This window comes from Simochromis diagramma, unplaced genomic scaffold, assembly GCF_900408965.1.
Source record: "Simochromis diagramma unplaced genomic scaffold, fSimDia1.1 OVJJ01000688.1, whole genome shotgun sequence".
In the NCBI taxonomy this organism is placed as follows: Eukaryota; Metazoa; Chordata; class Actinopteri; order Cichliformes; family Cichlidae; genus Simochromis; species Simochromis diagramma.
Genome location: NW_024387262.1, coordinates 81,334 through 108,635, shown reverse-complemented (window position 1 = coordinate 108,635; position 27,302 = coordinate 81,334). Strand labels below are relative to the sequence as shown.

Genomic DNA, 27,302 nt, shown 5'->3' with positions numbered 1-27,302 from the left:
TTCTTTCTTTTTTCTGAAGGTCACTAACAGAAAAAAGACCCACACAGGTTCACCTCACAAATATATAATTGTCTATATGTAGGTAATGTCCTCAAGTTCTTGATAACCACTTTTTCCTCTCTCCCTCTTTTTTTTCTCGTCTGCTGTTGTGTGTGTTTGTGTGTATTGTGTTGTCTCTTTCAAATAGGTCCCGGTCCTCACCTCAGCAGTGCTGCCGTCTCCTGTAACCCTGGATGGTTCGAAGCTACTTTTTCTTTCTTGTTTCTGATGTTGTGGTAGTTTTTGTCCTCAGATGAGGTTTGAAGTGTCTGTGTTGTGCAGCTGGTCTGGTCTGTCTCTAGACAGCTCAGGCTGCACCCACCAGTAAATGGTGGAGGCTCACAAGGACATAGTCAACACACACAAGTTTCTGGCTTTCTGAACTCCTCTGCACGAGGGTTTCTTCGACGAGGGGAGGGCAGTGAGGCACAGCCCCCCGTCCCCCGTGGCCCTGCTATGCCCGCCATCCTAGGGAGACCCTCTGCAGAGGACCTGAGAGAGCCAGGAACTTGTGAGTCGTGTACATCCACTCAGGCATCATTCATACTTGCTCTGTAGGCAGTTCCTGTCAGAAGGAAAAGGCAGAGCAGGAGCGCCGGGGGACGGAAGACGGTGCCTCAGTGCCTCTCTCCTTCTGACATTGTGAAAAAACCCCAACAAATTTATAATTGTTTATATGTAGGTAATGTCCTCAAGTTCTTGATAACCACTTTTCCTCTCTCTTAGGGAAACCCTTTGCAGAGAAGCTGTCAGAGTTAGGAACTTTATAGTTTTTTGAGCTCAACATCATATTTATATAAAACTAAATTTTCAGTGAACATTTGAACCCCACTCGGTCGCGACAGATGGCCACCCCTTTCTGAGCCTAGTTCTGTCGGAGGTTTCTCCCTGTTAAAAGGGAGTTTTTCCTCCCCACTGTCGCCAAGTGCTTGCTCATAGGGGATTTTGGGGCTTTGTTAAATCAACCGCTGATAAGTTCACTGGCATCAAATTTAGGACACAGCAAATACGTAAATGGGTGATTTGTCATCAAGTGAGGAATCATCCATTTAAAACATATTCACGAGTCATATTTAGTTTTGTATAAATATGATTTTAGGTACACTAAGGCCAATCACAGACTAATTTGTACAATTTGGGGAAAAATAAATACAAAATTTGGAGGAAATAGATTTGTCATTGTGTCAACATATGTTTGTTACATTTTGCAGTGCTGGTGTTATATTCTTATGATTTTGTTCATTTGATGAGTATATCTTTCTCCTTTGCTTCACATATTTTCTGCTTCTTGGCTAGCTTTAGTCATGCTAGCATCAACACAGGTAGAAACAGATACACATCAGAGAATCACCATGCATCGGCCTATCTAAATGCAAATGGAAAACGACAAAAATCAAAATATAAATAATTTTCAGATTACTAAAGCTATCAATGGATCCACAGCTCCGACAGTGAAAACACAATCATATCATGTTCAAGTATGTTGTTATCCAATTTTAAAACTATAAAATAGAATAAAGACTATTTTTAGTTTACCTTGTTAATAAAGAAATTTCTTAGAATTTTCAGAAAAACTAAAGTTATATATAGCAAATTAAGTAAGTACAAAGTAAGTAAAATTTTATTTGTATTACAATTTTCAACATAAACATCACAGAGTGCTTCACAAGAAACTAAAACATAAAAAAATAACCACAAGGAAATTTTAAAAGATGAGTTTTTAGCTGTTTTTTAAACGAGATCACGGAGTCCCTAGATCCCAAGTTCATGCACACAGCTGTTGTCACGAACGTTGCACTCGCTTACGTCACTGTCATGAGACATTCTCGCAAAAAAAATAATAAATCACGGTTTAGTAACGCAGTAATGCAGCGTTACTAAACAGAGACACAGAAGGACAGATATTGTTCCTCACATTACTAACTTTTTCAATGAAGAAAGAAAGAACATTTTTACAATCTTCATTCAATGAAACTGGACCAGCAGGTGGAGCAGGAGCAACAATATCACTAATGATGTCAAATAATACCTTGGGGTTACCTCTGCTCCTTGAAACTAAGTCTGAGAAATAAGCAGCCCTTGCATCTCAAACTGATGCGTTAAATGAAACTAAAAGGGCCTTTAAAAGAAAGAGATTAACATGTAGACAAGTTTTCCTCTATAATACAACAGGAATTAAATAGCAAATACTGTCATTTTTTCATGGAGACGGTTCTGAGAGGACAAACATTGCCTAAAATAGAAAGACAATAATTATTAAAAAGATTTGTTAGTAAATCAACATCGTTATAGGAAGGTAGAACTAAATTCAAAATATCAGAAAATTTAGCAGCAGTAGAGGAATTTAAGGTGCGAGACCTAACCACATGTCGAACAGAAGAGAGGAACAGATGGAAAGTCAAGTTAAAAATAAATGTTTATTGAATCTTGTTATTTATATATATAGATAGATAGATATGTGTGTGTGTGTGTGTGTGTGTAATAATCCAGTTTACCAGGATCTATGACACGATGCACGTTTACCAAATGTACACGTGCATGTAGCGAGAGACACCATTAACATTTTCTAAGAATGAAACTTAGCATCTAGCATCGTTTTTCATATGCATTTTCAACTGTACCGAAGAACTGAAACTTTTTCTACATGTGCTACAACAATAAGGTTTTTCACCCGTGTGGACTCTCATGTGTCTTATCAAGCTTGACTTAAGGATAAAGCCTTTCCCACAGCCTCTGCAACAGTGTAGTTTCTCACCTGTATGACTTTTTATGTGGCTTGCAAAATGTGCTGCGTTGCTAAATCTTTTCCTACAGGTGCTACAGTAATATTGCTTCTCACCTGTGTGAATTCGCATGCGTCTATTCAAATTTGTTTTTAAATGAAATCTTTTCCCACAAGTGATACAGGAATGTTGTTTTTCACCTGTATGAAAATCCATATGCATTTTCCAATACGGCTTCCACTTAAATCTTTTCCCACATGTGCTACAAGAATATGGCGTTTCACCTGTGTGAGTTCGCATGTGTCTATTCAGGTATGTCTTCTTACCAAAACCTTTTCCACAAATGCCACAAGAATTCTCACGTAGGTGAATTTTCATGTGTCTATTCAAATTTGTGTCTAGATGAAATCTTTTGCCGCATGTGCTACAGGAATATCGTTTTTCACCTGTATGATATTCCATGTGTATTTTCAAATCTTCCTTCCGATTAAATCTTTTCCCACAGGTACTACAAGAATGTGGTTTTTCACCTGTGTGAAGTCGCATGTGTCTTGTCAAGTCTGACTTCCAACTAAATCTTTTTCCACAATAACTACAAGAATGTGGCTTCTCACCTGTGTGAATTTGCATATGTCGTTTCAAGCTTCCCGTCCTATTAAATGTCTTTCCACAGCAACTACAACAATGTGGCTTCTCACCTGTGTGAATTTGCATATGTCGTTTCAAGCTTCCCGTCCTATTAAATGTCTTTCCACAGGTGCTACATGAATGTACTTTCTTGGAATTTTTAACCATCGGGTCTGCTATGATTTGATTCAAATTATTTCTGTGTAAGTCATTGTCCTTGCTTTCACACTGATCTGTGACAGGAGAGTTGTGAGAAAGGAGCAGGACACTGCTTGGTTCTGGTTCCCTGTAGTCACTTTCTTCACTAGCAGGAAAAGTTTCAGTCTCCTGCTTTTGTTCAAGCGGTTTTCCCTCTTCAGTGGTACCGAGTTCCTTGTGTTCCTCTTTAATCTGTGAAGGATCCTCCTGGTCCAGACTGGAGTTCGTCTGGTAGCAGACGTGCTGATATGTGAGCCCCTCCTTGTCCTTACAGTCATGTTGTGGAAAATCTGAAGGGACAGATTAAAAAAACAAAACATACATTTGAGAAATTACAAGGTAAGCTTAACCATTAGCAGGTCTCCACATGGTAAGCATGTTATTCAGATATACCAGTGAAAGGCATGTTGTGGGGAGAAACTATTTTGCTGACTCAGTGAAAACCATTTTGGCTGCTCATTTACAAACTATATGAAAAAACACTCTTCTGTGATCGAGTTAAGTTTAGAATCATATATTTCAGAAAGCCAAATGTAAATATTTACCATACTTAACCCAATCCGGAATCTGTTTGAATATTTTTTCCCTTTCCATGCTGCAGAGCAAACCTCAAATTCTTGAAAACCGGCAGAACAAAATCTACACCCAAACTTTGTTGGGTGTAGATTTTATCAGAGAAGGTGGTGGACATTTTAAAACTTACACTCACTTAAACTGACTTCTTATTTTCTCCTCAGCTTCTGCATCAGTTAATAGTGGAAATCTAATTTTTGTATCACCTATCAGGGGAGATTAAAAAAATAAAAATAAAAAAAAAGTCAGCTGTAAAAAAAAAAAAAACTATTAGATTCTCATAAATATTACTGTGTCGTACTTTCTGTGATATTAGGTGACTGTTGAGTCTGTAATTTCAGTGATATCTAAAATAGGTTCAACTGACTTAAACTCTTGCCTTGAACATCTCACATGTGTTTCACCAAGATTTTTGCTCCTGTTCAAAACCTTATGCTCATCCCCAAAATGTTGCATGAAAACCTCCTGCGTAAAACTGATATCAGACCACCACCTCTTTCTTCTAGCTCCTCCATGGTTATCAACCTGCCTCTATGTGCTCCCAACAGAGAAGATGCCATAACCGACAACACAACACTGTGCGTTTGTGGTTTGATTCATATATGTATAACAGCAACAATCAAACATCAAAACTGGGCAAGAACAAAGATCAAATAAAACATAAACAGATCACCAAGGATGAGAAAATAAAGGTGATTTGTAACAAAACAAACAAAATGTAGGAGAAAACAAAACACTTGATATAGAAAGGCTTGTATTAAAGGTTAAATGGCAGAAAACACTTAAATGTTTATTTAAAAATTAGTCAAAACCTTTACATGACACCTAGTGCAGTACATTTTTATTTAGATTAACCATAAATTTCCTGAGCAGTCAATTCAATTCAATTTTATTTATATAAATGAATAGGATTAGGCTGCTCAGGGCTTCCCATGGTGCCCGAGTGTTTCTTCTTCACTCACCTCTTTTCGCGCTGTGTGTTTATACTACACCACTATCACATTTTATAGAATTTAATTCTGGCACTCTCTGCTTTCCTCCCCCTCCACTCACCTCCAACTGGTTGCAGCAGATAGCCGCCCCTCCCCTTTCTGCTAAAAGGTTGCTTTTCCTCAAAATTGGGGACTTTAAAAAAGCCAATGTGAGCCAGGAGCTTTCAAATATAAACAGTATACTCGACCAGAGAGGAGAGGACATTGGATCACAGTTACAGCACGATTAGCGAAGCCTATCACGCTGTGCCGTGTGCTGCACTCGGACTTTCTGACTTTCATGATCATTCTGATGCCCGCGTACAGAGGCTGAAGCTCTCCAAACCTGTTGTGAGGACTAAAAAACTGGAGTAACGAGGCTGTGGAGGAGAGACGCATGGCTTGGAATCTACAGACTGGGACACATTGAGGGCTACTTCTAAAGGCTGGGATGAGTTTACGACACTGTCACCTCCTATATCCACTTCTGCAAGGACAGCATTGTGCCAGGGTGAGTTTTAATAATGGCAAATCCTGGTCCTCCTCTGCGCTTCTCCCTGTACACTAACTGCTGCACCTCCAGCCACCAGTTTGTCAAGCTGATTAAGTTTGCAGATGACACCACCGTTATTGGACTCATCTTGGACGGGGATGAGTCCGTCTACAGGATGGAGGCTGAACGTCTGGTGTCCTGGTGCAGCCGCAACAACCTGGTGCCGAACGCCCAGAAGACAGTGTAGATATATTGAGGACTTTAGGAAGCACACATACCTATTCTTTGCAACTTTACTTCAGGGTTCCACATGATGTCCAGCTCCTGCCCAGTCCAGACGATGACATCTTTGGTTTTTGGCTTCAGTGAAAGCTGGTCACTTTCCTGATTGAGGGAGATTTCCTCTTGTTCATCTTTAGTCTGTGGAGACTCTGGGTCCTGCTGGTCCAGACTGGAGCTCCTCTTCTGGTCACAGACCTGCTGGTTATCCAGAACTTCATCTTCAACACAAGAACACAAGAAAATAGTGACTAATGTTATGACAAGAAAATGTCAACATAGTCAATATTCTGACCCCGAGTCTCCCTAAGCTTTAGCAACTTGACCTTTTTCTCATATTTAACAAACCAAACATTTCATATTCTGCTTGCTTGTAAGTGAAGAGAGAGTCAATGTAATGGATGTCTGGTGGGAAGGAGTTCCAGAGATCTCAAGAAGAATCTCTTGGGAACGCCGCATTGGAAATGAGAATTCTTGGGAATTTACATTTTATGACTTGGTTGAACCGACAGGAGCCAGAGAGAAAATATTTAAACCAGTTTAAGAGTTTGTCAGTGATTCTAACAGAGGCTAAACTGTCAAGAAGGTGTTAGAGAGTGTTAAAGTGCTAATTTTTGTGACTGCCAGTCATTAGCACACAATATATATAAAAAAAACAAACAAACATACAAAATCACACAAACAAATGAACAGCAGGATGATCTGAATATGACAATGAAAGCTAATCTTTTAATATTTTACTAATAAAATACTCTGGTCACTTTATTAGGTACACATTCCTAGTACTAGATTGGAGCCCCCTTTTGTCCTCAGAACTGACTTAATTCTTTGTAGAGATTCAGCAAAATGCTGGAAATATTCCTCAGATATTTTGGTTTATATTAACCCGAGAGCTTCACACAGCTGCTGCATATCTGTCATCTTCACATCCATGATGCAAATCTTGTGTTCCACCACATCCCAAAGGTGCTCTATGAGGTTGAGAGCTGGTGACCTAAGTACAGTGAACTCACTGTCATTTTAAGGTAACGGTGTTGTAACCAATTATACTAATCAATTGTTGTATCCCATCTGCTTCAAGATTCAACATGTTATGTGTATTCAGAGATGCTCTTCTACATATCTTAGTTGCAAAATGTGCTTATTGGACAGTCAGGTTGAAGCAGTCTGTTCATTCTCTTCTGACATCAACAAGGAGTTTTCACCCAAAGAACTGCCCTCACTAGATTTTTTATTTTTCGGACTACTCTCTGCAAATCATACAGATGCTGGAAAATTTCAGCAGATCAGCAGTTTCTAAAACACTCAGTGGAGCCAGTCTGTCACAAACACCCACACCGCAATCAAAGTGATTTAAATCAGCGCTCACTTTGAACTTCAGCAGGTCATCTTGATCACATCTACATGCCGAAATGCACTGACTGCTGCAATGTAATAGGCTGATTACATTTTGGATTAAAAAGTAGCTGAATGGGTCTCTCAGATATGCGAGTGATATTTAAGGTGTTTAAGGTGTTTTAAATATTCTCTCTCATGCGGTGAACAGCAAAGAATTCTGTTCATATGCAGAAATTCATCATTTATGAGGCGTACAAATCACTAGTCCAACTTGGTCCTTGTGGCCAATATCCACATTTTTCATTGCCTCAACGGTTTTCCTACATTCTGCGTACAGTTCTGAGCCAACATGACTTAAATCTATATGCAGAAAATAAAATATAGATTTAAAACCCAGTTTTTATTTTACTGTACTAACACAAAATATGTCTTCAGTGAGGTAGCATGCCAGGCAGAAATGCACACCGCCTGTCTTTGTGAGCTATTTTCATGAGGAGTTAACTCTGATATCATCATGTGATGTTTTTATACGAGTCATATTCATTTCTGAATTATGAAATAATAATAATAATAATATATTACAGTTTTGCATACCTGTTGTGGTCAGCTTTACTCCAGGTTTACACAACAAATCCAGCTCTTCCCTTGTCCAGACATGAATGCCTTCAGCCTCCTGCTTCAGTTCAAGCTGCTCTCCTTCCTCACTGCTGCAGGTTTCCTCCTGTTCCTCTTTAGTCTGTGGAGGCTCTGGGTCCTGCTGGTTGAGACTGGAGCTCCCTTCCTGGTCACAGACCTGCTGCTCATCCAGACCTTCGTGTTCAACAAAGGGACACAAGAAAATAGTGACAATAGTCACCTATGGAGAATTAAGTTTATGGTTTCATGGATTCTTCCATTCTTGCAGACTTTGCCAGAGAAACATTTACTCATAGTCATTTGTTGATTGGGTGTTGTTATTAACCCTGCAGCTGCACAACTGTGGTCCAATATTTAGATGTGACTGCCAGTGATTACCACACAATGTAAAATAAATAAATAAATAAAAGAAAAAAAACCATACAAACAAATGAACAACAGGATGATCAGAATATGATAATGAAAACCTACAGCATTTTAAGAAGGCCGGTATATGTTAATGCTAATTTTCTAACATTTTACTAATCAATGTACACTCAGTGGTCACTTTATTAGGTACACAATGCTAGTTATGTGTATTCAGAGATTCTCTTCTGCATATCTTAGTTGCAAAAAGTCAATTGGCTGATTATATTAAAAACTATTGTAAATCAACGCATGAATTTACTACTAATAACAGAAATCCCCACACCTGTACTGTGTGACTTTATCCCGGGTCTGATATCCAGCAGTCTTAGCCGACTGATCTCCTCCTCATACCGGACGATCGTTTTTTCAAACTCTGAGAAGATTTGTTCTGCGGCAGCAGTTAATCTCCCCTCTATAAACTCTCTCAGATGAAGAACTGAAGACATTATTGCTACAACAACCGATACATTCAAACTAAATTCTTCAAACAAAACTCATTCACGATGCAAGCCCTGAACGGCATCATTTCCGCTATTCTTCTTCTATTGAACTTCCGGTAGACTGGAAGTATCAAAGGCGCATTGCTGCCCTCATCAGGTCAGTCCAACAAAAATCAAGTCTGGCACTTTCCAGAAACCTGGATAAAGAATTTATGGTTTCAAATGACCAATTCATTGTGCATAAAGTTTCTTTCTGCAGACCATCAAACCATGCTTAACCCTTTCTGACTTACATGCCTCACACTCATACTGTTGCTTTATTATCATCACAGCAGCAGTAAAGTAAGAATGCTTTGTTGATAGAAAGATATTAAAATATTTAAAGTCCCCCCCCCCCCCTTTTTTTGACATTTTTAATGTGTTCAGGTTAAACCGTGCTGCTTGATGTTACTGTGTGCCTGCTGTTTTCATCAACAGTCTTGTTCTGTTCTAAACACTCAGATTCTCTTAGCCTAGGTTGATATTTTTGCCACGCGATTATAAGGGATATCGTGGAATAAAGAAAATTCATTGATTAAAGTTTGATTTAATGGAAAAATCTTTAGTTTTTTCCAACATTTAACATAACAAAGAATGATGTCCTCATAGATTATAATCATAACTATAATTATTTACAATCTGTTTGATAAAGGAGGGTCTCTTGATTTCTCTGTTAAGTCCATGTAGTGGAAGTGAAATAACAAATCAAATCAAATCAAATCAAATCACTTTTATTGTCACATCACATGTGCAGGCACACTGGCACAGCACATGCGAGTGAAATTCTTGTGTGCGAGCCCCACAAGCAACAGAGATGTGCAAACACAACAACACAAACGAGCAAAATACAAGAATGGCCAACCTGAAACTAATAAATATATGTACAATATATAATAGTGTATGCATTTCTGGATGTGTATACTAAATATTTTCCTACGTGTGTGTGTGTGTGTGTGTGTATACACATTTTTACAAATTAAATAGTTAAAAAAATATATATATAATAATAATAATAATAAAATATATAAAATATACAGAGTTGAATATGTGCAAAACAAGTGGCATTTATATACAGTGTGGAGTGCATAATGTTAAAGTTCCAGTAGTGAAGCTGAGGTGTCTATGACGTGTTCAGCAGTCTGATGGCCTGGTGGAAGAAGCTGTCTCTCAGTCTGCTGGTACGGGACCGGATGCTGCAGAACCTCCTTCCTGATGGAAGCAGTCTGAACAGTTTATGGCTGGGGTGACTGGAGTCCTTGATGATCCTCCCCGCTTTCCTCAGGCAGCGCTTCCTGTAGATGTCTTGGAGGGAGGGAAGCTCACCTCCAATTATCCGTTCAGAGCACCGCACTACTCGCTGGAGAGCTTTGCAGTTGTAGGCGGTGCTGTTGCCATACCAGGTGGTGATGCATCCAGTGAGGATGCTCTCAATGGCACAGTGATAGAAGGTCCTGAGGATGCGGGGGCTCATGCCGAATCTTTTCAGTCTCCTGAGAAAGAAGAGGCGCTGCTGCGCCTTCTTCACTGTTTTGTTTGTGTGTACTGACCACGTAAGATCCTCAGCCAGATGTACACCAAGGAACCGGAAGCTGCTCACTCTCTCCACAGCAGCGCCGTTGATGGTGATGGGGGTGTGTACTTCTCTGCACCTCCGGAAGTCCACTATCAACTCCTTTGTCTTTGCGACGTTGAGGGTGAGATGGTTGTCTTGACACCAGTGGGTCAGGGCGCTGACCTCCTCCCTGTAAGCCGTCTCATCACCATTGGTGATAAGACCCACCACTGTAGTGTCGTCTGCAAACTTCACAATGATGTTGGAGTTGTTAGTGGTTGTGCAGTCGTAGGTGTAGAGTGAGTACAGGAGAGGGCTCAGTACACACCCCTGTGGAGCACCAGTGTTCAGTGTGATGGGGGATGAGGTGATGCTGCCCAGTCTGACCACTTGGCGTCTGTCAGACAGGAAGCTAAGGATCCAGCTGCAGAGGGAGCTGCTCAGTCCTAGATCCTGCAGTTTCCTGTCCAGCTTCGAGGGAACGATGGTATTGAATGCTGAGCTGTAATCTACAAACAGCATTCTCACATACGTGTCTCTCTTCTCCAGGTGTGACAGGGCAGTGTGTAGTGTCAGGGCTATGGCATCATCAGTGGACCTGTTGTGGCGGTATGCGAACTGTAGAGGGTCCAGTGAGTCGGGTAGTGCAGAGCAGATGAAGACCCTGACCAGCTTCTCGAAGCATTTGCTTACGAACCAGCACAAGGATAATGTTTACAATGGCACTCGACTAAAGGCTTGATAAACAGGGCGTGAGGTCTTGGCTCGGAGAGAGGAGTAAAAGCAGAGTGACGGGTCCAAGAAAGCAACGGGAGCTGGACTGGTGATTAGGTACCCGCTGGAAGAGAGGAGAGCAGTGTTAAAATGGTAGCCAGTGAGGAGTTCTGGAGAGAGTGGAGGCTATGAATTTCTTTGTCTTACTGTGCAGGTGGGAGATGAAGCGTTGAAGGAGAGGTGTTGTGGTCCAGGTGGGATTAGTGGTGTGTGTCGGCTGTCCTCAGTGTTAAAGGTTTCATGGTAGTTTGAGGGCAGGCAGGTGAGGCAAGGACATAATTCCAAAAAGCAGGCAGGTGAACCACATTTCCAGGATGAGTTGTTCAGCACTGTGGAATAACCAGGAGCAACTAGAACTAGTAAAGTACTTGAAAATTACTGGTATGACGCGTGAGGCCTGGTTACCAACATAGGGTTGTTGGTGAACTAGCGAGGAAACAGCGTCAGGAAGGAGCTTAAATCTCCAGCCTAATTGACTCAATCAGCTCCAGGTGAGGGAGGCTGTAGGCCCTGCCCATGGCCGGATACCACGGAAGCTCAGACATCCAGATCATGACAGTCAGACTCTCTCTACTAAATATTGGACGTCAGATAGATGTGCAGATCATGTTTATATTGGGTCTGTCGGTCCATGACCAATTCTCTGGACATCTGTAGACATTTGAACTTGGTCCACAATTTTAACGTCCAACCATGACCCAACCTGGACGTCGATGTTCAAAATGTGAACGTGATTTGAACTGGATAATTTCTTTCTGATATCATGTGGATGTTTATGATAAATGCGTTTTATTTACATGATTAATAAATGTGACTTTTTTATTTATAAATATAAACATTGTTGTTATCAACATGATACATATGAATATAGGTTATTTGTAAATAAACAGGATTTATTATGTGTTAGCCTATTGATTTATTCAATAAATGTTTTTTGTTTTGTTTGTTAGTTTACATTTTCCTGATTTTCTTTAATCGATCTAATAATAATTCTTTGTAACCAGGTTAAAAATGTGCTGATATAATAAAGCACTGAAATCCATGTTAAAATATAAAATAATAATGGTTCAAGTCTTTAGAAAAATTCTGATATTCCTTCTAAAAGGAGTACAATGTGTTTTATATGTTTGAAAGAGCATTTGCATTATATATGGTCCTGTCCTGGTTCTGGGCCTTTTGATCCAGCATTTTAAGTTTTATGCCTTTTTGTATTATGTTCCCCAGGTTTCCTTACTTAGTTCTTATCTGTTTAGGTTCCTTCCATGTCTGTGCCTTCCCCACTATGGTGATTATAGTGTCGTGTCTTCAGTGTTTGAGTCTGTCATATCCCCTGTGTTTAAGTCTCCCTCATCCTTTATGTGTCTCAGTGATGGCTTTGTCTCTCTTCGTGTCTCTCTTACTCCGTTTGTGTTTTGTCTCCTCTTCTTGTTTACAGGTTACCTTTTGTGCGTCATTCCATCTGTCATGTGTGTTAATTTCGCCTTGCAATCATCTACATGCTCAGTCGTGTCTATGCCTATCTGAGCCAGCCGGCGAGCACTGTGATTGTGACTTTCTGATGACTCCTCGGTGGTTGGATGCGTCAGTGAGAGTGATGAGTACCAGGCTGTGGTTCATTCCTTTGTCACGTAGTGCAAACAGAATCATCTGCAGCTGAAAGTGACCTGACTTGATTGTGGACTTTTAAGGACTATGAAACCATGGACCACTATTTCAATCCAGTGGGACGACGTGGACATTGTGGAGGACTACAAACACAGTGAAGTACACATGGATAACAAACAGGACTTGGTTAAAAACACAACTCCACTCTACAGGAAGGGCCAGAGTTGTCTCTATTTTTTGAGGTGGCTGAGGTCTTTCAACATCTGTCATACAATCCTCAGGATATTTTTACAAATCTTTTGTGGCCAGTGCCATCCTCTATGCTATAGCACGCAAGGGCAGCAGGCTGAGACATGGAAAGTAGGATGAATGCGAAGAACTGTAGGCAATTTAAGTTTAATGGCTAGTGGGTTGATAATAGTTTCAATTTCAAAAGGGCCTATGTATTCAGTTCACAAAAAAAAAAAAAAAAAAAAAAAAAAAAAAAGGCCGGTGGGTGAAAAGAAAAATACGCTTCGGCCTATGCTAATACCCTTCACCTCAGTTGCCCTACAAGATAGGATAATTTTTCTGTCTTATTGGGCAATGACTGTGGTGAGCAGCTGAAAATCAGCAAGCATTACTTCAGGAATCCACCGCAGCGAATCAACTCCCTGTAGAAGGGCTCAGGTGCTGAAGAAACTGTGTCACAGAATATTGGCTCAACGGTTGCAGCTGCAGACAGCTGCTGGACACTCTGTGGATAACTGAGCGGTTACAGGTGACTAAGCGGTGGAGGACCTGGAAAGTGAGGACGAGAATCAAGGGAGTCAGTATGATTAAGCCCCTTGAATGTGTTGAATCTTTCTGATAATCAACACTTGTCTTGCATAACTTTCTGGGATTTCTTCCAATGACCTCTTCAGCCATTATCTTTAGCCATTAGTTTATTTTGACAGGTTTTGACTGAGGTGAGTTCATAGGGTCAGGAATAATGGCTGTTATGCCAGCTTTACAGTGAGAAGCAATTAATACTACTTCAGATTTTTATTCCTTTAAAACAATTTGCACTACCAAATGTAAGGTACAAGTTTTCGTAATTAGGCTATTCTACAACTTTGGACAGTTTGGACCTTCCAAATGACATATAGATAAAAATAATTACTAGATGCATCTTTGTCTAGTTTCCACCAATCACATGTCACAAACCTGTCAAAATGGAAAACAGCACTGTCAAAGTTACACTTTTTTTTTTTTTTTAGATCCAAATTATTAAAGCTCAAAACAGCAGCTGGGTATCAACAGGTGTTCACATAAAAGTATGATATAAACATAGATACTGACATAAATATATGGGTCACAAACAATTCGAGTAAATGGATCAACTGCTTAACAGTGTCATTCCCTGTAAATTCCCCTTCCCCTTCCTTTAATTACTGGATTCCACATCATTCCTATCACACCCACAGGCTTTGCCATGAGACTGGGCTAAAAAAAATATTGAAAGTGTATTTGGTGACACACAAACAGGGTATTTCAAAGTACAGTTCAGTTAGTTTCCACATGCCAGTTGTTGGTGTGGAGAAACGCCCAGAAAAAAAGAATGGCAACCCAGCCAAAGCAATGGTTTTGACTCAAACAGCGTTTACCCCAAACCTCTATTTATTGACACATTGAATTGAATTATTTAATGGTGTATTTAATCAATTCATTTTTGTCACTTCTATCCCTCCATTCCTCGATATGTACACAGGCATTTTTTAAACAGATATTCTCTAGTGTATTTTTGAGAAATTATTTTTGCATCAAGACAAAAAGTATCTCAAGCACTGTTCAAAGAGAACCTTTAGCCAAGTCAAAGCCCACAAATAACAAAAAAAGTCAGAAAAAAGTTATTTAGTTTTTTTGTCCACAAGTAAACATAGAAATTGAGCTTCTGAAAACCTTTTGAAAATAAAGTTTTGTCAGACGCTGAGTTTCCAAAGATCCAAACACTTTGTTTTACCATCAACATTTTCTAAAAATTAAACTTAGCATGCAGTATGGTTTCCTATATTCATTTTCAACTGTACTGAAGAGCTAAATTTTTTCCCACAGGTGCTACAACAATGTGGTTTCTAACCTGTATGAATTCGCACGTGTCTATTCAGATGCCCCTTCTGAGAAAAGCTTTTCCCACAGGTGTCACAAGAATGCGGCTTCTCACCTGTGTGAATTTTCATGTGTTCAGTTAAATATGTTTTTATAGTAAATCTTTTCCCACAGGTGCTACAAGAATGCGGCTTCTCACCTGCGTGAATTCTCGCATGTTCATTTAAATATTTTTTTCGAGTAAATCTTTTCCTAGAAGTGCTACAGGAATATCGTTTCTCACCTGTATGATATTCCATGTGCATTTTCAAATGTTCCTTCCGATTAAATCTTTCCCCACAGGTGCTACAAGAATGCGACTTCTCACCTGTATGAATTTGTATGTGTCTAGTCAGGTGTGACTTCCGACTAAATCTTTTCCCACAGGTGCTACAAGAATGCGGCTTCTCACTTGTGTGAATTTTCATGTGTATTTTCAGATTTGTTACGACATTAAATCTTTCCCCACATATGCTACAAAAATATGGCTTCTCACTTGTGTGAATTCGCATGTGACTATTCAACTGCCCCTTCTGAATAAAGCTTTTCCCACAAGTGGTACAACAATGCGGCTTCTCACCTGTATGAATTTGTATGTGTCTAGTCAGGTGTGACTTCCGACTAAATCTTTTCCCACAGGTGCTACAAGAATGCGGCTTCTCACTTGTGTGCCTTTTCATGTGTATTTTCAGATTTGTTACTACATTAAATCTTTCCCCACATATGCTACAAAAATATGGCTTCTCACCTGTGTGAATTCGCATGTGACTATTCAACTGCCCCTTCTGACTAAAGCTTTTCCCACAAGTGGTACAACAATGCGGCTTCTCACCTGTGTGAATTTTCATGTGTTCAGTTAAATATGTCTTTAGAGTAAATCTTTTCCCACAGGTGCTACAACAATGTGGTTTCTCACCTGTATGAATTCGCATGTGACTATTCAACTGCCCCTTCTGACTAAAGCTTTTCCCACAAGTGGTACAACAATGTGACTTCTCACTTGTGTGAATTTTCATGTGGGTTTCCAAACTTGATTTTACATTATAACGTTTCCCACAAGTGATACAGGAATATCGTTTTTCATCTGTATGATATTCCATGTGCATTTTCAAATGTTCCTTCCGATTAAATCTTTTCCCACAGGTGCTACAAGAATGCAACTTCTCACCTGTGTGAATTTGCATGTGTCTAGTCAAGTGCGACTTCCGATGAAATCTTTTCCCACAGGTGCTACAACAATGTGGCTTCTCACCTGTGTGAATTTTCATATGTCGATTCAAGTTTTTTGCAGTATTAAATTTTTTCCCACAGGTGCCACATAAATATACTGTCTTGGAATTTTGAACTGGCAGCTCTGATACGATTTCCTCCAACTTATTTCTGTGTAAGTTATCATCCTTGCTTTCATCCTGATCTGTGTCAGGAGAGTTGTGAGAAAGGAGCTGGTCACTACTTAGGTCTGGTTCACCCTGGTCACTTTCTTTACGAGCAGGAAAAGTTTGAGTCTCTTGCTTTCGTACAAACGGTTTTCCCCCTTCAGTGGTACTGAGTTCCTCCTGTTCCCCTTTAATCTGCAAAAGATCCTCCTGTTCTTTACAGTCATGTTGTGGAAAATCTGAAGGGACAAAAAAACAAAACATATATTTTAGAAATTACAAGGTAACCTTAGCCATTAGCAGGTCTCCACATGGTAAACATGTCGCTCAGATAAGCCAATAAAAGGCATGTTGGGGGAGAAGTTGTTTTGCTGACTCAGTGAAACCATTTTGGCTGCTCATTTACAAACTCTATGAAAAACACTCTTCTTCTGTGATCGATTTAAGTTTGGAATCATACATTTCAGAAAAAAGAACATAAATATTTAACAATATTTATCCCAAACTGGAATCTCGTGAAGTAATTTTTTTCCATTCCATGCTGCAAGGGAAACCTGGAATTCTTTAAACTGACTGAAAAAAATAAAATGAAAATCGATGAGGTGGAAACTTTAAACTCAAACACTTCACTTCTTGCTTTCTGCTCAGTTTTTGTATCATTTAATGGAGGAAATCTAATTTATGAAAATAAAAACAATCAAACATTAGGGGCAGTTTCAAAACAACACAAAAATTCAGCTATAACAAAAACTGTGAGATTCTCATAAATATTACTCTGACTAATAATTCCAGGGTTTTGTTGTCTTCTAAATGTGATAGTGGCTTTTCCAGCTCTTTTAGTTTAATTATTAGGGGCGATCGTGGCTCAAGAGTTGGGAGTTTGCCTTGCAATCGGAAGGTTGCCGGTTCGAGCCCTGGCTTGGACAGTCTCGGTCGTTGTGTCCTTGGGCGAGACACTTCACCCGTTGCCTACTGGTGGTCAGAGGGCCCGGTGGCGCCAGTGTCCGGCAGCCTCGCCTCTGTCAGTGCGCCCCAGGGTGGCTGTGGCTACAATGTAGCTGCCATCACCAGTGTGTGTGTGAATGGGTGGATGACTGGATATGTAAAGTGCTTTGGGGTCCTTAGGGACTAGTAAAGTGCTATATAAATGCAGGCCATTTACCATTTATTAAGAGAAACATTAATAAAACTCTTCAATTTAACCAGTTTGCCTCCCCACCTCCTTTTTTCAACCCGGACACTTTTTGTTACTTTCCCTCATCTCCCGGACCTTTTAGGGAAACGTAACACAGGGTGTTGTGCGATTGTTGTGGTTTCTTTCTAATATTGTAGAGTCTTTACCTTACAGTATAAAGCCTTCAGGACACCGTTGTTGGGATTATTTCCCTATATGAATAAAACATATTGGGAATGAGTGAAAAAGGTCGTGTTACACAAGCTAAAGAATTATTTATCCACAAATCATAGTGGGAGTTGATTAAAAAGGATATGGGACACTTTTCTGTAATAATGCCATATGACTGCACACAAGCAAATGCAGAACTTACCGCCACATAAAATCCTTCCTAACTATTAGGGTTGTGTGACTGAATGCATATATAGACTATCGACGATAGGCTGAGCCCATAGGAGATTGTTTTTACACGGGCAATTTATTTATTTATTTATCTGCCCATGAGTACGTTTGCTATTAATGATGGAGCTAATAGAAGGAGTCAAAAAATAATAAATAAATAAATAAATAGATAAATAGTGCTGTTTTAACAGCACCCCCTTTCATCTTCAAATAAATGCACCCTCCTCAGAGTGCGCCCAAGTGCTTGTTGATAGAGCTGTAGAAGCTGGTGATAGCCGAGCATACTGAGCAGGATGGTGGACACGTACGTTCTCATGCAAGTTAGTCGTGTTTAAGCACTTTGCTCGCACGACACGTCTCCACAAGCGGCACACGGCTTTGGTTACATCCTTAGTTTTACCTCTCATCTTGTTTAAAGCCTTTATATTTTTCTAGTTCTGTCAAAATCCCTGAAATGTCTCTGTCAATGCATTTCGGGCAGTTTGTCCAAAGTTTGTTCATTTTGTACTCCAGATGGGTTGAGCGAGTTAAAAGTTTTAATTGGTGGCACACCAAAAACTAGAGATGGCACGATACCACTTTTTTATGTCCGATACCGATATCATAAATTTGGATATCTGCCGATACCGATATGAATCCGATATAGTGTGTTTTAATCAACAAAACTGTTTTTTTAAATATCTTGCTGCATTTTGTATAAGTTCATACTCAAGTTTAAAACAACAACTACACTAAAGCTATTCTGTTATACCTGTATGCAAAAAAAAAAAATTTCATAGTTCAGCAATACTGATCAATCTAATATACTCAAACCTACACCATCCTCCCTATTCTGGTATTTTAAAGAGTACTTAGCGTAAATGTTAAGCAACCTAACTAATAGGGTTCCAACTAGGGCTGCCACAAATGATTATTTTGATAGTCGACTAGTCACCGATTATTTTTGCGATTAGTTGACTAATCAGATCATAATCCATTGGACGTAAAACCTACAGCCTATTGCACCAGCATCCAGCTGCTCTTATATAACTATCATTAGTTTACAGCTTGAAGTGTTTAAGGTATGTGCTAACTAAAAATAAAGACAAGATGATAGTTTATTAAATTTTAATGACATCTGCAGATTGTTTCGGTGAAGTTTAATAAACTCAGCCGTCTGCTCCTTGCTATCTAAAATATAACGGGACACCGGAGTATATTCTGGAGCATCTCACACTTCTGATAATCAGCTGTCTGCTTGACATTTATTCAGATGCGTAAGAACTATAACTTTAATCTCAGCCAAACCGATTTACTCAGGAACAAATAAAATACTAAAAAAAAGCCAAACAATAACATTTTTAAGTTATCTAAGTGACTTATATATATTTAACCTGAGTAGCCAAAGACGGCGGTGGGTTTGAAAACGATTTGCCGGGAGTCCGGTGTTCTCACGGCTCTAGTGAGCCTTGCTCCCGGCTAACTATCGAGCTAATGGGTAACAAACGTCTCCGAAAATATCGGAGCGCTTTTGAAAATATGTGGTGTCTTGATAAACTAAGCAGATATTTGAGGTTTACACAGCTACATTCTCGCCTGAAAATATGTTAAACGTTTATTTTGTGACCCAGAAAGAATAATAAGAGTAACATTAAAACTAACTAGCTGCCGCCATTGTTGACAACTGCGCTGGGCTGCGCTATGAATTATGGGACACAGCTTCTTCTTCTTCTTCGGGGTTTAACGGCAGCTGGCATCCTTGTCCATGCAGTGCTGCCATCTTCAGTTTCAGTCTGTTATGACACTCTTAAATCCTACTACTCATTCCTGCGTCTTTTGTGATCTTACAAAGCTTCAAACGACGCGTCGACTAATAAATCAGTCGTCGACGATTTTAATAGTCGACGTAATCGTGACTAGTCGACTAATCGTGGCAGCCCTAGTTCCAACTCCCAGCAACAACAAAAATAAATAAATAAAAAATAGGGAACCACCCCTCACGCTCCACCTCATGATGCTTAATCGACGTAATCAACCTTAATTTGATGCAGTGTGGAAAAAAAAAATGCACAGAAATCAATTATTTTTCAATATATTAAAATATTAAATAGATTCAACATCTTTCTTCAACAAAATTGCAGACTGCACAGATGGTACCTTCCCAAAGGAAAAAGTACTATAGCTTACATATTTGTACTATAGCTTATATATTAGTTAGGTATATATATATTAGACTTAATAGTTACTATATACAGTAATGGACTTCTATACATTTACATCAAATTAAAACTTTGGGTGTCAGATAATTATTTATTAAAAGCTAGACATTTTAAATGAGAATAAGAAAGAAAAGTATGTCTTTGTGCCCCCTTTTCCCTGTTAATGCCCTATCGGCCCCCCTGGCTAAACTTTGCTAGATCCACCCCTGCACAGTTACAGCCGTCAGCTACGTAGAAAAAGCTCCTGGTGTAGAAATTAATATTAAATAAATTCTAACAACAGCTTATCAAGCTTAAATGTGCTGCTGTTGTTTATCCACTGGTTTCCTCTTTCTGGTGCAAAGTGGGCCAAAAACAAACAAGAGAGACGGACTCGCGACAGAAAAGACTCGTGACAATATGAATGGCAAAAATGTATATGCAGGAATAATTAAAAAGTTGATGTGTCAACTCATTGTAGGGTGCCTTCCTCTCTCTTGTACTCAACTTAATTATTTCCAACATAGGACAGTCCTGACAAGGGCGACACTGTGAGGGCTAGACATTTTGGCTCTTAGAATATTACATCATGTTTCCTTATTGCAGTTGGACCTTAGATTCTCCATGTGTCTCTATAACATACCTCTGAGGTCTGATAAGGATCCAACAGGAGTTAGATTTCTTAACACAAAACTGAGTCTGTCTAAAGTTTTGCATACCTATTCTTTCCAACTTTACTTCAGGGTTCCACATGATGTCCAGCTCCTGCCCAGTCCAGACGATGACATCTTTGGTTTTTGGCTTCATTGAAAGCTGCTCTTCTTCCTGATTGAGGGAGATTTCCTCCTGTTCCTCTTTAGTTTCTGGAAGATCTGGGTCCTCCTGGTTGAGACTGGAGTTCCTCTCCTGGCTACAGTTTTCCTTACAATCATGTTGCTGTGGGAGGTCTTGACGGACACAACACACAAGAAAAAATTAACACTGTGAGCAGGTCTCTCAGATATGTGAGCGATATTTAAATATTCTCTCTCATGCAGTGAACAGCAAAGAATTCTGTTTACATACAGAAAGTCATAATTTATGAGGCGTACAGCTCGCTACTCCAACTTGGTCTTTGTGGGTATTTTTCTACATTCTGCATACAGTTCTGGGTCAACTTGACTTAAATCTATATGGAGGAAATTTTTGTTTTTTATTAAACAACAGAAAATTTTAAACCCAGTTTTTATTTTACTGTGCTAACAGAAAACACGTCTTAGGTGAGGTAGTATGCCAGGTGGTAATGCATGTGTCATTGTGAGCTCTCTTCCTGAGGAGTCAACTCTGATATCATCGCCTGATGTTTTAATATGAGTCTTATTCATTTCAGTATTATGAAATCTGTATATTACAGTTTTACATACCTGTTGTGGTCAGCTCTACTCCAGGTTTACACAACAAATCCAGCTGTTCTCCGGTCCACACATCAATTTCTTCAGCCTCCTGCTTCAGTTCAAGCGGCTCTCCTTCCTCACTGCTGCACATTTCCTCCTGTACCTCTTTAGTCTGTGGAGGCTCTGGGTCCTGCTGGTGGAGACTGGAGCTCCTCTCCTGGTCAAAGACCTGCTGATCACCTTCGTGTTCAGCAAAGGGACAGAAGAAATCAGTAACTAATGTGATCACAAGAAAGATCAAGAACAATTAAAAGGGAGTTGAGAACTAAGCTTATGGTTTCACGGCCTCTTGCGTTCTTGCAGATGTTGCCACAGAAACATTCACTCCTGGCCATTTTTTCACTGGGCGACACTGATAACCTTAAAGCCGTCTGGGGTCTAATTTTTAAAAGTGACCGCCAGTGATCGTCACAAAATGTGCAAACAAACAAAATAAACAAATGAACAGCAGCATGATCTGAATATGATCATGAAAGCTATTGACCAAGCATCATTTAGGCCACCTGGTAATTTTTGGTCATTTTGGCTGTAAACTGGCCAGAAATCAAACTAAAAGTGAATACTTTTGCCCCCTGGCACTCATTTTACATTACTGTATTGTTATGGCAATGAAACAACAGTTTAAAGTGAAAAAAAAGGACTGTTTTTTTTTTTCAGATTTATAGTTAAGTGGAAACTGATATTGTCAGGTTTTGTATTGTTGATTGTCATTTATGCTTAGAAATATCTACTTATATATGCTTAGAGTTTTATAATTAGTTTTAGATTGGTAGAGGTTTGATCCTTAATAATAGTCTGCAAACTTTGTGTGCATTCCAGAGCACTCTGGGAGCATGGGAGAGGTCGTACCTTCTCTTATTGTTTTATGGTAGGATAAACGTGGCTATATCTGTTTTAGGCTAAGTGCCTTTTGTTTAGATGAACTGCTGGACTTCCAGACCAGCAGGTTTAGGGAAGTCATTTATGGGGTCACACACGGTACTCTTTGTTTGTATGTAGACGTCATATGTTAATGAACCTATGTATATTCATGTAACCTCAATAAAAGAGCAGTGTTACGGGGGAGCGGACGAGAGCAACTGGGGTCAAGCGAAGGAACGGCGTTTGTCCGGTTCTCTCCCGCGCACGAGAAACATGAAGAACTTTGGCTACTTCGTGTCTTGCTTGCTGTGTAATTATATTGTCTTAAACGTTCCAGCGAATAGGTTCAAGCTACAAACCTATCATTAATTCAACAGGAGCAAACGTAACACAACATCAACTATACTAAATATGTACAATAAAGTTTGTGAGCAATGGCCACTCAGTTTTTTAAATTTCGAGGCCTTTTTGGAGCGTTGCCACTTTTCCATACATGTGATTGGACCGTCACTGCTCGTGTTTTCTAATGATGCACCGTAAAGTTTCGTAAAGCTCTTCTTCGTGTCTTTCAGTAACCGTTTGAAATGTCTCTCTTGCCCAAATGGTCGAGGGATTACGTTAGTGAATCTTGGTTCTTCAGACAGCAGTAGCTTGCGAACGGTTTGTGCTACCGTAATACACCAAATATCCCCGTAAAACTCAGCCTCTCTTCTTTCAGTAACCCTGTAATTTCTTTTTCTAGCTTAAATAGTCGATAAGTTACGGTAGTGTGAAGCGCACATGGTAAAATCTAAGCAGAGTTGAGTTCCCGCGAGGATCCCGCAACCCCCATTCCTCCACAAATTTACACACCTGTATTGTGCGACTTTATCCCGGGTCTGATATCCAGCGGTCTTAGCTGACGGATCTCCTCCTCATACCGGACGATCGTTTTTTCAAACTCTGAGAAGATTTGTTCTGCGGCAGCAGTTAATCTCTCCTTGATAACCTCTCTCAGATACTGGACTGAAGACATTATTGCGACAACAACTGATACATTGAAATCAAAGTCTTCAAATATAACTCGCGATGCAAGCGCTCAGTGACGTCATTTCCGCTATTCTTCTTCGATCTTAAGCTGGAAGTATCAAAGGCGTAATACTGCCCTCATCAGGTCAGTCTAACAAAAATCAAGTCCTGACATAAAGTCTGGTACTTTGGAGAAACCTGGATAAAGAATTTATCATTTAACATTAAAATATAGATCAAAGCTCAAAACATTATGAAAGCTTCGTGAATTAGAGTGTTTTCTGTTTCTTTGAAACACAGACAATAGTACATTTAATAAACAGAAAAGGGTCGATTTCATTTTAATGAACTCAGCAATGTCTCCAGCGTTGTAACGAGAAAGTCCAGCATAAAGCAGCTGAGTGAATGTGGTCTGGACTCTGTGGAGGAGAGTCATGGTTTCAGAGACGCTGTAGAAGGACAAAATACCTGCTCTGTGATCCAGGTACACTCCTACTCTGGAGGAACGAGGACCTGAGACAGATAATATTCTTGTATGTGATTGCTACACATACTCCCCCACTCCACCTCAGTGCAAACCGAAGGTGAGCAGTAAAAATGTGATGTTTTGAGATTTACCCAGGTCTTAAAAATGAAAGATACCCACGTTTAACAATGTCTAAAATTTTTAGTCATATTTGCTCAATTCAGCATACAATCTGAAAGAAACTAGCCTTTTCTTCATTTTTCTTACGAAGACACTTCATGTTAAAAAGTTTGGTACACATGTTATTTTCACGAGTTGTCTTATGCAGTACCATATAGTCAGGCCAGATCAGGATCTCCTTCAGTTTGCCTACCAGTCCCACCTCAGACCTGAGGACACCATCATCTACCTACTCAGTTGTGTCTACACCCATATGGGCCAGCTGGCAAGCAGTGTGAGGGTCATTTTTATCTTTTCCAGTGCATTTATTACCATCAAATTCAAATTTCATTTGTCACGTACACAGTCATACACAGTACGATATGCAGTGAAATGCTTAGACAACTGCTTGCAACCTAAAATAAAAGACTATGAATAGGATAGGAAATAAATAGGAAAATTAAAATGAAGGGTAAATTTAACTAGGAAAGAATAAAATATAAAAATTAAAGTTACAAATAAAATAACTGTACAACAAATACAAGTACAAATACACAATACATAAAATACACAATATAGAAAATATATAAGAATATATGAAGAAATATGGAACAATAAGAGCAGCTGTACGAGTAATAAATGGTAATGAAAGAAATGTAATGTCCAGGGTTGTGCAATCCACATATTTAAGTGTCTGTAGTGTCTGTAGTGTAGTGCAGTCCTGTAGTGCAAATATGCTTAAAAGTGATTTATTTAAGCGACTTGTGATAGAGTGATTTGATTAATCAATAACAAGATGGCAAATGTAAACAAATGTAAACAAATGTCCAGAATGTCCAGTGTGTGTAAAAACCATATGTGTGGGTCAGTACTATGTGGTGGTGTGATTGAGAGACCATATCGCCTGTGGAAAGAAGCTTCTCCGGCTTCTCAGGCCAACCGTCCTGGGAGATAAGCTGACTGAGATGCAAGTGGATGCCTCTCCTGTGTCCTGGATTTTTGAGTATCTAACACAAAATGTGCTTCTTCAACATTATGTGTCTCACAAGGTGATCAGCAACACAGGGGCACCACAAGGAACTGCCCTCTCCCCATCACAGACGTCAGCCACTGCACAGACCTGCCATGTTCAGATGTTTTCTGATGACTCTGCGGTGGTTGGATGCTTCAGTGAGGGTGATGTGACGGTGTACCGGGCTGTAGTTGACTCCTTTATCAAGTGGTGCAAGCAGAATCATCTGCAGCTCAAAGTGACCGAAGACCAAAAATTGATTGTGGACTTTAGGAGGACCAGGAAACCTGTGACCCCTGTTTCAATCCAGGGTATCGATGTGGACGTTATAGAGCAGCGGTCCCCAACCCCCGGGCCTCAGACCGGTACCGGTCCGTGAGTCGTTTGGTACCAGGCCACGAGAGTTGAGGCTCAGGTGTGAAATGTATGGTTTTCAGGGTTTTATCGGTTTTCAGCGTTATTTTGTTAGCGTTTTTATCGTTAACTCTGTATTCCTGGGTCTTTTCACGTGTGTTATTAATGAATCTTCTTTTTTTCGGTACCGGTACTGGTTTTATTTTGTTGTATTTATCCGCGACACCTTAAAGGCCGGTCCGTGAAAATATTGTCGGGCATAAACCGGTCCGTGGCGCAAAAAAGGTTGGAGAGGACTAAAAATACCTTGAAGTATACATGGATAATAAACTGGACTTGATTAAAAACACCACTACACTCTACAGCAGGGGTCAGCAACCTGTAATACCCAAAGAGCCGTTTGGACCTGGTTTCCACGGAAAAGAAAACACTGGGAGCCGCAAATACTTTTTGACATTTAAAATGAAGATAACACTGTGTGTGTGTGTGTATGTATATATATATATATATATATATATATATATATATATATATATATATATATATATATATTACTTTTATGCTTTGTATAAACAACTACAGTGTGTTGCTTATGAAATCCATGAAGTGCTAAAGAGAAAATTACATTTTATTTATGTAATGAACACACACATTTTGAACTCTTAAAAAAATATAACAAAAAAGAAAGACACCCAGTTGAAAGTCTCTTTTAAACAAATTAAAATATCTGCATAAATGTTTATTTTATATGGTTAATGTGTGTGACAGGGCGTGGTCTGCAATGCTCTGCAGGGGATGCGAACGTGCCTGAGCAGCATCCACAATCACTCCTCGCTGGCTTAAAGTCTGTGCTCTCTCTGCTGTTGAGTTGGTATGTGTCGGGCTGTGAGCTGGAAAGCTACAGCTGGCTGTGTGTGTGCAGCAGACGTGTGGGAAAAGTGGTCAATAAAGAGATGCAGAAAAGCATGTTCATGTGTACATTTTTCTCTTTACTAGCCCTAACTGGGGTTCAAAGTCTTAATAAATGCACAGCGTTTTGGGAGGTATACCGGCTTCTGCCAGTGTGACACATATTTTGAGCAACGAAAATAATAAAACATAATTTTACTTTTGAATTTCAAGATCACAATAATCTTCCAATTTAGAACCACAAGTTAAAAAAAGAACTAACACAAATAAAATGCACTTCAGTTAAATACTATTTTCCCAAGCCACGTGGAGCCGCAGTATAAGGATGAAAGAGCCTTATGCAGATCCGGAGCCGCAGATTACCGACCCCTGTTCTAGAAGAACACATGGATTGGTCAACATTCAGTTCTTTTAGTTTTCTATATTTTTTCTGCATTTTTGAGTCCTCAGAGCTTCAGAAGTAATCTACTGGAAATTCAGACAAGCGTGATACCAGACAGGTGAGTATTCCACAGAGTGAGCTCAGCAGCAAGTGGAAGAGGTGAGTAACTCAGTGTGACATGGGCTCCTGTCATGACTGCTTGGAGGGAGAAGAGATCAAAGTTAGTCTCAATCAAAACATACAACAGAGACTTCATGGCCTGGTGACAACCATAGGATAGCTGACAGACTGGCAGAGAACTGGAGGAGACACTGATGTTAAATACACCTGATGATTGCCGGCAATGATGAACAGATGAACGAGGCAGGTGTGGACTCCGGGCTCCACCTGAACAGACCAGGCCGGAGCAGAAAAACACTGAACACTCACAGGGACCTGGGGTCACCTCTGTAACTCTGCTCTGCTTCATTTCAGCAGTATCAGCTAATGTTCATATGTTGATTAATGGTTTTCTTTTGTTTTTGATCTACATAGAATATTTTTAAAGGTCATCTGCTATAAAATCCCATGCCAGGAAAATTGCCTTCAGGGGCGATTCTAGGATCAGAGCTTTGGGGGTGCTGAGCACCCAGAGAGCTGCCCAGCCAGCCAAGATACACTTTACTCGTCAGCATGAGACTTCTTGCCTGTCTCTGTCAGTCCCTGCATCCTCCCTGTCCTCGTCGTCTATTGTCTTCGTCTCTGTTATCAGTCATCATAACTTTTGTCTGTAACAAAACCATAAA

The 27,302-nt window shown here is 39.8% G+C and overlaps 1 protein-coding gene and 1 long non-coding RNA gene across 6 annotated transcripts in view; one reads left to right on the top strand and one right to left on the bottom strand.

Annotated features, from left to right (window-relative positions):
- Nucleotides 1-1,642: 1,642 nt before the first annotated feature.
- Nucleotides 1,643-27,302, bottom strand: part of LOC120715342 (zinc finger protein 260-like) — a 39,372-nt gene continuing 13,712 nt past the window's right edge. The window contains exons 1-4 of one of the 5 annotated variants that reach the window (XM_040002260.1): nt 8,569-8,900; nt 7,836-8,051; nt 5,903-6,124; nt 1,643-3,877 (exon numbers count right to left, since the gene is read on the bottom strand). In XM_040002260.1, the coding sequence (XP_039858194.1) occupies nt 2,619-3,877; nt 5,903-6,124; nt 7,836-8,051; nt 8,569-8,731 (1,860 nt within the window). In that variant the 5' untranslated portion in view covers nt 8,732-8,900 and the 3' untranslated portion in view covers nt 1,643-2,618. Of the gene's footprint in view, nt 3,878-5,902; nt 6,125-7,835; nt 8,052-8,568; nt 8,901-13,171; nt 16,420-20,652; nt 20,881-21,336; nt 21,547-23,079; nt 23,343-27,302 lie in introns of those variants that run through there. The other 4 variants (XM_040002261.1, XM_040002262.1, XM_040002259.1 and 1 more) reach the window with 4 other exon arrangements.
- Nucleotides 15,475-25,700, top strand: LOC120715356. Its single transcript, XR_005691610.1, has 3 exons — nt 15,475-15,484; nt 18,605-18,612; nt 25,592-25,700. It is a non-coding gene; the product is annotated as an uncharacterized LOC120715356 (long non-coding RNA).